Source organism: Cuculus canorus, chromosome 2, assembly GCF_017976375.1.
Source record: "Cuculus canorus isolate bCucCan1 chromosome 2, bCucCan1.pri, whole genome shotgun sequence".
Classification (NCBI taxonomy): Eukaryota; Metazoa; Chordata; class Aves; order Cuculiformes; family Cuculidae; genus Cuculus; species Cuculus canorus.
In genome coordinates, this window is record NC_071402.1 from 127586999 (window position 1) to 127599485 (window position 12487).

The window sequence follows — 12487 nt, forward strand, 5'->3', positions numbered from 1 at the left end:
AATAATGGCACACTGCAGCACGCATCGCTATGAGATATCAGCAGAATTTCCAGAAACACTGCCTATTTTTTCCATAACTAATTGCCTGCAAGTGAATATTGCTAATGGCAGGTAGGGGAAAAGGAATCCTGCAGGATGCTCAACACTCCTAGCACTTGTGGCAACAGGGGGAGGGGCGACAAAGCTTTGCTTTAGCAAAGTGCTCAGCATTTCTGCAGAACTCACTTAAAAGTAAAACTGACTTGCATTAAGACAAAGTTTGGAAAAAAATCCATTTCTGTAATGGAAAAAAAAAGCTACTGGTTTTAGATCAGTGGAGTAACTCCGCACAGTAATAAACTCTGTTACTGTAGCACACTTACCAGTGGGCAGGGCTGTATGTGGATGGATGTGCTAGTTTAGTCTAGTCCATGTGTCTGGCACAGCTTCAGAAGAGTGCAGACTGCAGCACTTCCATGTGAGGAGAAAACATCAACTACTCCTTTGTTTGGAGAACAATAAAAAGCGTACTGGCATCATAAAGAATAGCTTTTCATTTCAATATTATTTTCATTTCCAAGAAAAAGCAGCAAAAAGCCCCAAGTTATGTAGAAGAAGAACAATACTATTAATAAAAAGTCCCTTGCCTTGAGACCGTGGTCCAGCTGTTTAAGAGACCTACAGATCTCTGGAAAGAGGAGTTTCAGACTCACACTCTTGAAGGCAAAAAAAGGCATAGGGTCTGCAGGCAGTAATCTTATGCATGATTTCTACTATGTAAAACACTTCAGGAAGCATCTCCAGAATATCATCTAGGACCTTCTTAACCTATCCAGGCCGATACAAACCGAGCCATTAGAATTGACTGCAATCAATTCTTTTTGACTCTTATACTTTTAAGTCTGGTTTCTTCTCCAGGAGAGTGTAAATGTCCCATTTTCTTAGACAGCTACAATTCAGTTATGCTCCCCTACCTTTGCTGTCTCTTTGGCACCAGGATTGAGAGACATGACTGCAAACCAGTTAACACTTTGCAGCTTCTATTTAGCTTTACATTTTCAGGTAATGCACATGCAGAGCCCACCAACAACACGTTGTCCTGAGGCTTGGGATGACTGCTCTTAACCATTATGTACCCTGAGATTGCCTTGGTTTTTAGTCAAACATGATTGATACTTTTCCAGCATATGTCAGGGTGGTTGAAGGCCCCAAGTAGGATGAGAGCTTGGGGGCGTGAAGCTTCCTGTAGCTGGAGGAAGAAGGCTTCATCAGTTGGCTTTCCTTGGTCAGGTGGCCTGTAGTATACACCAACCACAAGGTTCCCGTTGGTTTCTCGATCTTTTATTCTGACCCACAAGCTTTCAACCTGTTCATGGCTACTCTTCAATGACAGCTCTTCACATTCCGTCCCTTTCCTGAGATAGAGGGCAACGCCTCCACCCCTCCTTCCTGGTCTGTCACTTCTGAACAGCCTGTAGCCATCGATAGCCACACTCCAGTCATGGGATTCGTCCCACCAAGTTTCAGTAATGGCAAATAGATCATAGCTTTCTAGTAGCGTGGTAGTTCCCCTTCAAGCTTTAGTAAAAGAACAAACTATGTTATTGATACTGCTGTCACCAGCTCTTGAAACACTGTCCTGTATCTATGAAGTTTCAGAAATTTGCACAACTTCCCAAATTTCCTATTTTCTGTGGGATTGAAGTATGGTTGCTGCTTCCTTTTCCTTCATGAGGATGCTCTGAGTTTACTTTAAGGCCACTGCTGAGGTGAGTGTGTTTTAAGTGCTGAATTTTGCAGATGATGGTCTAAGACAGGACAGAGTCATACAAGACACCTGTGGGAGAGGCAAGAGTGAAGCTTCAACTCACTTGAACCCCTATCCCAATAGTACATGAGCCATAACATTCTTTCTGCTTGGTGTGTCGTTAATTAGGGGCTTTGCACACACACATAATAACCTTAAAGAGGTTACAGGGAGTGGTAAGTCAGTGAGATAAGTAAATGGAGTGTGAAAATGGGGCACAACATGTTAGTGTTTGTGCAATTCTTTGCTTGTCAGAAACAGTGATCCCAGTCCACTTTCCAGAGAAATGGCTGCCCATTAGGACATTTCTTCATGTGTCGATGCCCCTTCCTTTTTCTTCTGCCTATCTGTTAATACCCAGGAGCTGGAACAGAAGGGAAAAACATGCTACTCCTCCACTACATCTCTCCAAGTATAGGAGGATGCACAGGGTTTTGTACTGCTGCTTTTGCCTCAATGAGAGAGGTAGTGGCAATAATTTAGACAGCAGAAAAAATTAAGTTTTCAGTCAGCTCAATGCTGAACCAAGTACTATTAACTGCACTGTTCCTAGACAGGTAGGCTTATCCCTGACAGAATGTTAAAGATACGACTTGGGACTTTGGAGCAGGTCAAGAATTAAGCAGGTAGACAGAGGGGTTTTGTGGGATACACTCTCAGTGGGCTGCCCTCCTACTGTTGACAGGACAGAATAAAAGCAGTAGCAATCTCATTTGTTTTCCAGTCTCCTGCCCTGTAAGGACTTCACTGCATTCCAAGAGTTTCTCTGAACTTATAGTCGCAGAGCTCCCTGGGATTTAGACCAGACTCAAAAGTTGTTTCTGCTGAAAAATATTTCTGGCTCTAAATGTTACTTTTCACAGGAGCCATTTCTTCCTAATGCAGGGTCCACTCCACAAAATCACAATAAAATTTAGTTGCTTATGGCATTTAGAATAGTCAACAAGAAGCTGCTACTCTCAATAGCACTAGTAAGCACCTATTTCTGAAGTCATTTCTGTTCTGCAACCAGCCATTTACCTGCACCTGAACCCGCACTACTAACCTCACCCACAATAAACTATGTCTTAAGATACCACTTTGAAGTAATGCTGAGGTTTTGAAAAAAGCACTGTTATTCACCTTGAGTGGAAGATCAATTCTGTCAGACAATCTGTACTTACCGGTGTCTCTGCTGGCACTTAAATGGGTTTTACTGTATTCTTGGGAGTCATACGCGCAGAGGGAAGCTGTGTTTTGTGAGGGGTCATGGCAGTGCTCACTGCTCTTCTGTCCTTATGGCAGATAGCAGATGAGGCATAGCAAAGCTGACGTACGGTGATTTATTCTAATGCACCTTATAGAATGAATTTATAGCTAAAAGAACTCATCAGGAATGCAAATATGTAAATGAGAAGGTAATCTCCCCAGGGAACACAAAGCACCAGCCCTGATGAAAGACTTTGCCATTCTGTTTGCATTCATTTGACTGTCAGTCAATGAGTGGTTTTCTGTTTTTGCTGGTAAATCAGGGCTCTAACATTTTCCAATGTTTACAGCAAAGAGCTTGGAAAGATGTGTCCCTCTTTAAAATATCAGCAGATCCACACTCAGGCTTGGGTCCCTAAACTTTCCAAATGCCATACAAATAGCAGTGATTCTCGTCAGGTTTTAACACCTATACTTATTTCACAATTATTTGAATGAAAGTTCAGGCTTGTGAAGGTTAATGGACTGCCTAAACTGGAAGCAGTAATTCTTAACTTATCCATAGGCTACAGACAGAGCTGAAGCCAGCGGGATGATCTTCCCACCATGCCCTGATGACCTCAGCTGTCATTTGGAGAAATCAGCCTCCACTGAGGTCAGGAGTACAGTGGTGCTTAGCTTTTCCATCTCCATGGCAACTTACTCTTGGGCATCTTCTTCTGAGCAGTTACTTCCAATTGCCTTCATCTGAGTGTGGCTCTTTGACATATGAAAACCCACTCATTAGGGACTACGGAGACACCAGCGAGTTCATCTCACTCACAACCAAAAGTCAGGTTTCAGCCACATTGCTGGGGGTAAAAGTGCACTTTCCCCGAGTCAGACGGACGCTGCAAGTGGTCTGCTCACATGTAACATTCTAATTTTCTTGTTTTTTATTTTTCCTCCCAAATAAGCTTTTTACTTTTGGACAGAGGAAAATAATACGTCTGGAAAGAACGCTTGAAAAATCTCTTGCCTATTTGTAGCAAATTGTGTACAACCAGTTGTCTAAAGTGACTAGTTCAGTAGTTTAGGAGAGGCAGACACTTGCTTTTTAAAATTATATATATATGCGCATACATATACACATATACAAAAAATACGTAGACACATATATATACATACACATTTTATATAAATATATGTATATGAAAACAGATTGAAGTAGTTTCCATGCAAGATTTTTTTAGAACTGAAGTAAAACTAACACTTTGTTTTTGTCTCCTCAAAAGTTCTGACATTTGTTTCTGAGTAGAAGCAACTTTGTCATCTTGCACCTTGGGCTTATGGATGCTACACATACTCCGCTGTCCAGGATCAAAACAATAGTGGAATTTGAATAATTCAGTACATATCAGCCGGTGATAATCTGACAAAGCTACAGAAACAGGTGTGTGAGAGAGTGGTAGAAAATGAGAAACCATCTTACAAACTGTTTTTCCTATTTTGGAAATAAGAAAATCCGAGGAAATGTATAACATTTCCACTCTATTATTTATCTGGAAAAGAAAACATGCAAACAATAAATGTAAGTTTTGGGGATTTTGCCATTCTGGACTGCTGTAACTGATGAGTCTATCAGTTACATTGGTTAAAGTTCAGTTTCATAAAAGGTACTTTCCTATTCCCACTTAGACTTTTCTAACCAGCAGCACCTTAAAGGAAAATAGTTATATTAGGAAAATGGAAACCTGAATGTGCCATACCCCAGTGCCATTAAGCTGGCTATACAAGCAGTGTTAAAGAATACTGAAATCAAGTTGCCAAGTAATGGTGCTTGCAAAAGTATATGAACAGGCAATATGCCAAGTCACCAACCCTTGAGGACAAAAGCTGATTGTAACAAATCATTACGTTCATTACAAGCAGGATAACTTAATCCTCCACAATCAGATGAGACTTTGCAACAGTTGGTGTCACATAGATGAGAAAGCTGCTTATCTCCCCCATTCTGTTTCTGGAAGGCTGAACATGCTGTAGACATATTCAAGAGTTTTAGCTACGTATGAAAGTTCTTACCACAAGTGGGCTGATGAGTTCTTGCAGATATGCACAGCAGAGCCCACGGTCCAAGGCGTGGGTGATGTGACCACCATACATGATCTCACCAAAAAGAGGTAACAAAGGTCTGCCCGGGGTACAGAATGCATCACTGACTAAAACAAGTCACCTTTCTGTACGGCAATCCAAAGCGTCTCACAATGAACACTGTTAAGAGAAACAAAAAGATTAAAATATTTTCTTTGACAAAGCTTCATGGTTATGTATTTGCATTGCTGGGGTGTGTTTGTTTAGATTTAAGCATATAAAAATAACTACATGAAACACAAATTTCTTTAATTTCAGTCCAGTGAGAGGTGTCTATAAATATTTGAATAAAACCACCAAGTTTATGACTAAAATTCAGTAACAGTGTGAATTGTATCATCTGAGCCTTATGTCATATTTTTGACCTTATCCCTTATAAAAAGCTTTTAACAGAAAAGTACAATTTCAAAACCCCGCATGATATAGGAGAACATAACTCATTAACAAGTGCACATATTTTCCCATACAGATCTTTAAAAACATAATCCTCATGAGTGACGGGAAGGTAACCTACTGTGCCTTTCTTGGAGGAGAAATAAAAAACTTGTATCTGATTGCAGTCTTTTATATCTCCTCACTAGGAAATGTTCAATAACTGAAATTCTACATTATTTGAGTTGGGGATGTATTCAAGAAGTTCAGTAAAAATTGAATTAATGTTAATCCCATTACTACCACATCATGTAAGCATTGTGTTTATTGTAGAACTCTGATCATAATGTTACTGTTATAGCATGTGATTAACAGTGGTAATGCATTTTATTCAAGGAACTACTGTCTTTACCTTTTATTTGGCTTTAAAGAGTTTGAAGCTTCTTTTTGCTACCCTTTGGTTTGCAAAATATGCCAGTTTATGATGAAGCCCTTCCTGATAGGAATCTTTATGCCCTTGGGTGCAGTAGTTGCTTCCCAACAATTTAAATAAAAACTTAATTATAGGCTTTAAATAGTGCATGATGTGTCAGAACAGAACAAGTAAAATAGCTGCAGTTATTCCATTCTGCTTTCTACAAGTTTATTTCAGTTTGAATATGTGGAACTCTAATTCATCTTTCTTTTAAACTGGTTTGAAGAGAATGAAAAAAGAAGGAGAAAAAAAAAGGATCACTGGAATATAATAGGCAATGCTGTGTGCTGGTAATGAGAAGCCAGAACAGAGAATCCCTGTGAAAAATGCCAACAACTTGGATTTAGAATGAAATGGTCTTGCTACAATGAATCTGATTTTCTCTTTGTTGGCACATGAAACACATTCAATGTTTTTCTAATTTCATATATATTTATCTCAAGCAACGGCCTTTTTTTCTTTGACTTTTAGAAGAATATATCAATATTCTAATTCAGTATAAGTTCACGCAGCTGCACGCTTCAGGGGACATCAATTACACTGGGATAATCAAAACTTATGATATAAAATGAACATTTTTGCTAGTGTGAGAAACCTGAGGATTCTGCCTTAGAAATATTTTGGTCTGTCATGGTTGCATAACTTCCATTGTACTGTACAGCGATCTGTTTTTTTGTGCTCAAAAAACCACAGATCCATTGCTTGGTGAATGAATATGTCGAGGCTGGAGTCCACATCCACCTCACAGTACTGAACAACAACTCCACAAACATGAGTATGGGGATCAGAAGCTGGAGGGGAAGAGCAGGACAGTGAGGTAGGATCAGGTATTCTGTGCTTTACCTGAGGAGACCTTAATTATCAGAGGCTTGTGAGGGGTGGGGTGGGGCTTCATCTCAGCAACGGGAAAATCAGTTAATTCAAACTGGAATGCAAGAAGATTAAATATTCACAGGAAAGCACCACAAATGGTACAAATGTTGATGGACCGAGGGCAGTTTCCACTAGCTGATGGGCTAGCTGAAGTTTTCTAGTTTATGTTTTCTGGTCAAGCTCTACTTGTCTTAAATGAAACTGTCCCTAAAGGATACCCAAGTGAGAGATTTTGTTTATTTTTATATATGTATGTGTGCGTACATGTGTGTATACCTACAAAGACACACTTTAAAAACCTACTATCTCTTTTCTCTCTACAATATCTATGTTAAAAAATGCTTATAAAGCCACAGGGAAATGAGTCACTAACCAATACAATGAAACGGACCAAGAAGCAATATTACTGAGAAGAGAGATTAAATAATTCTCACTCTTACAGACCTTTCTAGTCCTCCTGGCCACCAGAACCTTCCCTCTCATTAATTAACTAAATTATCAAGCTTATGAATTGTGGTTTGAAAAGTAGAGACCTTAAAGCAGCAAAATTTATAAGCACAGAAAACTAAGGGTTGGAATAATCTGATTTTATAAACTTGTTTTCTAAATGGGAAGCATTATTAAATCATCACTATAAAATTAAGCAATTATTTTAAATGACACCAAGTACCACAGAAAGGAAAAATAGTTTGTGTCTATTAGCTAAATAAAGGTCAGTAGGGGTAGAAGAAAAAGGGAAAATTAATTTCTATAAGTAAATATAAGTTGGGAGATACAGAGAAAATTGTATCATCAATGAGTGATATTTTGCTCTACTTTTTTAAATAAATCTCTTAAATGTCTTTAAATTACTAAAATGAGAGGATATATTCAGTACTATCCTGTATTGTCCTATATATATTCAGTACTATCCTATATTATTCAGAAGTAAATAGTTATTGCTATTATGTACACATGGCACACACAGAACTTATACAAATGACCTCAACTGAGTATTTAAATTATACAAATGTTAAATATGCTGTAGCTCAGGAATAAAATCATTCATCTACCCTTAACTTTGACTCAAGGGGAACATTGCTGAGAAAGTCACAACAAGGTGGCATCCTTAATATATAATAATGACACATGCAGGAAATGCACCATTATTTATATATGTGACGTGCTGTAAATTGCTTCCATCATCAGAACTAATTGTAGTGATTATTAATGTAGTGTTATGAACTGTCAGAATTGCTGTATGTAATTACATTTGTGCAAATGCTTCATTACCTGCCTAATGAATTTGGCATATATGCACATGTAAACCACTGTTTTTGTTAACATAATGAAGGGCATTTTTTTCCCACTTAGCTACTGATGTGGAACTGGTTTGACCTGTATTACAAAGTTCAAGCATCCACTGCCAGGAAAAAAACCCACAACCTCCCTTCAACACCTTTGATCTGGTTTGTTTTCACACTCAGCAACTCAGCATCTTATAATATCATCTACCTAAATAACAGCTTCAATTGTATCCCCCTTATTCAGTATAAACAGTTGATTGAATTAAAATAACCTTGGTGTATCGTTACCTGCCCACGAATTCTTACCTTCATATGGGTCTCTAAATAGTTGCAGAGGACACAGACGATGAAATCTCTCGTACTGAACGGATACCTTCCATTCCAGCCCTGAGGGCCAAACTTTAGTCTCCCAGCAACACAAGTGTGAAAATAGCACCGAGAAAAAAGGATGCTTTTAAATTCCCCTTCTCTGGTACACAGTTCAAGGGTACCCTGTGAAAGAAAAGGAATACGTTTATCCAGTTAACAGCTGGCAGCACTATCAATAGCTGTGACTGCCTCAGCTGCCGAAAGAGAGCACTCAGAAGCCTGAAGTTAGAAGGACAACAAGAAAGCAGCTTTCTTAGAAATGAGTGACTGTTAGGCAGTGGGGTTTTTTTGCAGTAATTTCCAGAAGGCAAAGGGTTGGTGGTTACCTTTTTATTAGTATTTCCAATGTCCCTTAGGAAATAGAACTGTTGTACTACTGAAATCATAAAAACAGAGACTTTAACTGTAAATATTATTCAGACAATGGCTACTATTTCTTAGCATAAATCACCCATAGACTTTATCTCAAATAGAAAATTTGCCAGTTTAACATTTATTAAACAGCACACTATTCCTTCAAATTTTACACTGTTTCCCAAAGAGTCATGCTTGAAAATGAAGTTTAGTAATTTTCCTTTTCCCTCCATTGTTTATAGTGTTACCAAAGAATCTCAACAACATGAGATTCTGCACAGGGCTGTCTCTAGTTTTTTAATTTCTGAGACAAACTTTTGGCCATTTTCCTGTAGAAACTGCAGAAATTCATGTTGGTTCTCTGCCAGCTTTCTGTACTCTATCTTTTAGTTTATCTTTAAGTAATTGACATAACAGAATGTCAATAAAAACATAGATGGAAAGGACGACAGAGGGATAAACTCTTGGTTGTCAAAACAAAATAGGTCATCCTGAACTGAACAACAGGTAGCAAAGTCTGAGCAAAGGTGAAGAATTTTGTGTCTGAGAGAAAACCTTCCTTAAGTCAGAATGCTGAGTTTAACCATGAAAAATACAACAAAAGCTTCTGTCTTGAAGGAAACCACAAAACGTAGTGTTTATTCCACATGGATTAAGCATAGTTTGATTTTCTTATTCCAATTCCCACAAAAAATAAAATACAACTAGAAATATTTTAAAGACAGAGTCTGCACAAGAATTTGTAGCAAGCTGCAAACACCCATGGCTCAAAATAATGAGGGAGAAAAGAGAGTTTTTCAAAAGTATCAAGCTTAGAAATTAGCTAAAAACACTATACGTGTACAGATTTCTTGAATTGAACACATTCTGAAGTGGGACAACAATGTGTGTGAGTTGCCTTTATTAAAAGCTTAGACTTGATTGCTCAGCATTCTGTTAGAAATGTTGCTGTAATAAGTAAAAATAAAATAAAGAAAAAGATTGCTGCATTAATAGTTGTCTGTTTAGCTACGAAACCAGGAGCATTCTCCCTTTCTCACAAGAATCTTTCTGAATCACCTCATACCATCAAAATCAATCAATTTGTAGCCAAGGTTGTTTTGACATGGGTCATTCAGTGCGCAGCTCTTTTATTCTAGGCTTTGGTTAACAGAGTTCCCTTTAAACACTACTCTTGCCCTTTTCACATCCAAACTCTCTCTGCCATCACCTGTCCTGTTTTCAAATAAATACATGCTAATACACTGTTAGAAGGCTAAAGTGTACAGTTATGGTTGCCTTTATCATGGTCCGCTTTGCTGACACAAATAAGCTTGCTGCTCCAGCGCTTTCACTGCTGTGGGAAGTCTGACTTGCACCAAGCCTGAAGATCTGTCTACAAATGTTTTGGGGTAACAGGCAGGGATAACTGGGATCCAGAGGGAAGGAGGCTGCGCACATCCAGTGACACCTCTGTTCTCTGCTTTCTCATGTCTTCTTTCTCCTGCTTCTTCTTCCCATTCATTAAGCAGCTCTGCAGGACCTCGTGCAGGGAAAGAGCAAAAGACAAAACAACAAATGTCATGTAGCCCTTGCTCATGAATTCCTTTCTTTATGCCTAACTACAGGAATTCATACACGGGTACCAAGCCATTGCCTGAACGTCTGGGCACATAAATCCGTCATGTGGGAAACTGTACTGGATCAAACCATATTTAGAACTGAACAAAAGCTTATGAGTACCATTGAATGAATGAAAGAGCTCTGGCTTCAGAATTTCAGTAGGCTTTTTTTCATGAGACTTCACTACTGGGTATATCTGGTGCAATAAACACACTTCTTTCTGTCTTTGTAATCATACCTATGCATGTCTATGTTTTATAATACAAATGTACGCATTATTGTCACACCTTTCCTCCTGCCCAGCATTGATGGGAAACATGGAGGGAACAGAGAGCACAGAGGGCTGTCATCCTGCAGCTGTCAAGTTAATCCCAAAGCTCTGGTCTCCTACAAGGTGGTCTTCAAGACATTCCAAGACCACAAGGGAAGGAGTAATTAAAACAAATGAATGAAAACAAAAGTACCTGGTCAAAACTGTAGAGAGCAGCATGTAAATCCCTGTAGGAGGTTCACTGGTAATTTTAATTGAGTTTTCTAGTATTCCTTGGGGAATGATGTGCTCTTCTGGAGTTGGAGCTGGTTCAGCACTAATAAACACAGAGAAATCAAGATGGCTTTCTTCACTGTATCACTGAAGGAGTTCTTCCAAGGTTCTTAGCCATTTGGTTATTAGATGAATATTCTGTTGAAAACCAGATAATATGGTTATTATGAGAAAACAAATAAATTCGTTACGCTTAAGACACTGTTATTGTGACTTTATAATGGAAAACAGTTAAGTTACTTGATTCCAGCATGATTTTGTTACTAAAATATTGATAATGCAAAGAATAAACTTGAAGATTCTTAGCTACTGATGTTTCTTGATATGTGTTGAAATAGTGGAAGTTTCACTGTTAGCCTCTAAATTTCAGGCCTTGATTCTGAAGATAATGAACATATTATAAAGTCAGGGTTAAAGTATCTGGGGTTGTGGGTATTACCACATGTAAAGATAAGCATAACTAAACAGACACTTGGAGTCTACTTAAATTCCCTGTAGAATGGAGACCTAAGACAAATCATGTCCAGAGCATACTAGGAAAAAGACCGAAGAAGTGCTAGACAAAAGGAAGTGTTTACAGCTGTCCTGCTACTTAAAAAATTATGTTTCATACCACTTCAGAGCCTAATAGTTTTTAAGATTCTTGATATATGAAGACAGTAGAAAGTCATTCACAGACCGAAGAAGTGAGTTTTAATGGAAAAGTATTCGCCTCCAAATCACCTACTGGTGAAATATCTGAATATCAAGAGAAAGGTTTAAAATGTGCCAGGAGCTACAGCTGTTTTCACCCTTCCATTAGACCACACTCCACTCTTTTCTTGTTACAGTACTAGCATTTCAACTCAAATTACAGCTCAGCCATGCAGCTTCTCTCTGCTTTTTCCCTTTTAAGTCATAACTTGCTGGCTGCTCTGGCTTCCGTTTCTGTGCAGCACAAGAGAAATTACAACTCCATACACCAGCCAAGGAATATGACATCAGTCACACTCTGGCTGCTGCATCACTTTATCATGAGACCTGTTGAGGTGAGATTCCCAAATTGTCCCTTGACACGTAGAAAAAGGAACAAGGGAATGGAAAGAGAGGGACACCTTTGTATCACATTACATGATAGCAGTCCGGCAGTGACTGCGTTTCATGGCTACCTCCAATCACTCCCAAAGTAGAAGTGCTTCAAGCCTTAACATGATAAAAAACAACTGTTTGATATATGATATGTCTGAGTTTAAGAAAGTAATTAGGAGTGACAGAAGAGTCAAACCTGTTACCAAAAAATTGCAAGTCAGGCTTTCTCCTACCAGTTTACCAAATGCTGTACCAACTGTTTTTGCTAGCTCTGAAGCCAAAGTAATTTTTAAAGTATTTCCCAGGTCAGTTAGACTAGCAGGGCTTTTTTTTTTTTAAGATCTAATTTTACACTCCCTAGGCTCAAAAAAAATGCGTGGTAAAATACTTCATCTTTTTCTCCAGGATATTTTTTAAACATAAACATAGGGGGTTTGGGC

The 12487-nt window shown here is 38.6% G+C and overlaps 1 protein-coding gene across 1 annotated transcript in view; it reads right to left on the reverse strand.

The window, feature by feature from the left end:
• Positions 1-8339: 8339 nt before the first annotated feature.
• The window catches only part of DNAH11 (dynein axonemal heavy chain 11), a 101186-nt gene continuing 97038 nt past the window's right edge, over positions 8340-12487 (reverse strand). Inside the window, 3 exon segments of the mRNA XM_054057895.1 lie at positions 8340-8602; positions 10900-10931; positions 10934-11117. Coding sequence (XP_053913870.1) covers positions 8351-8602; positions 10900-10931; positions 10934-11117 — 468 coding nt within the window. The 3' untranslated portion in view covers positions 8340-8350.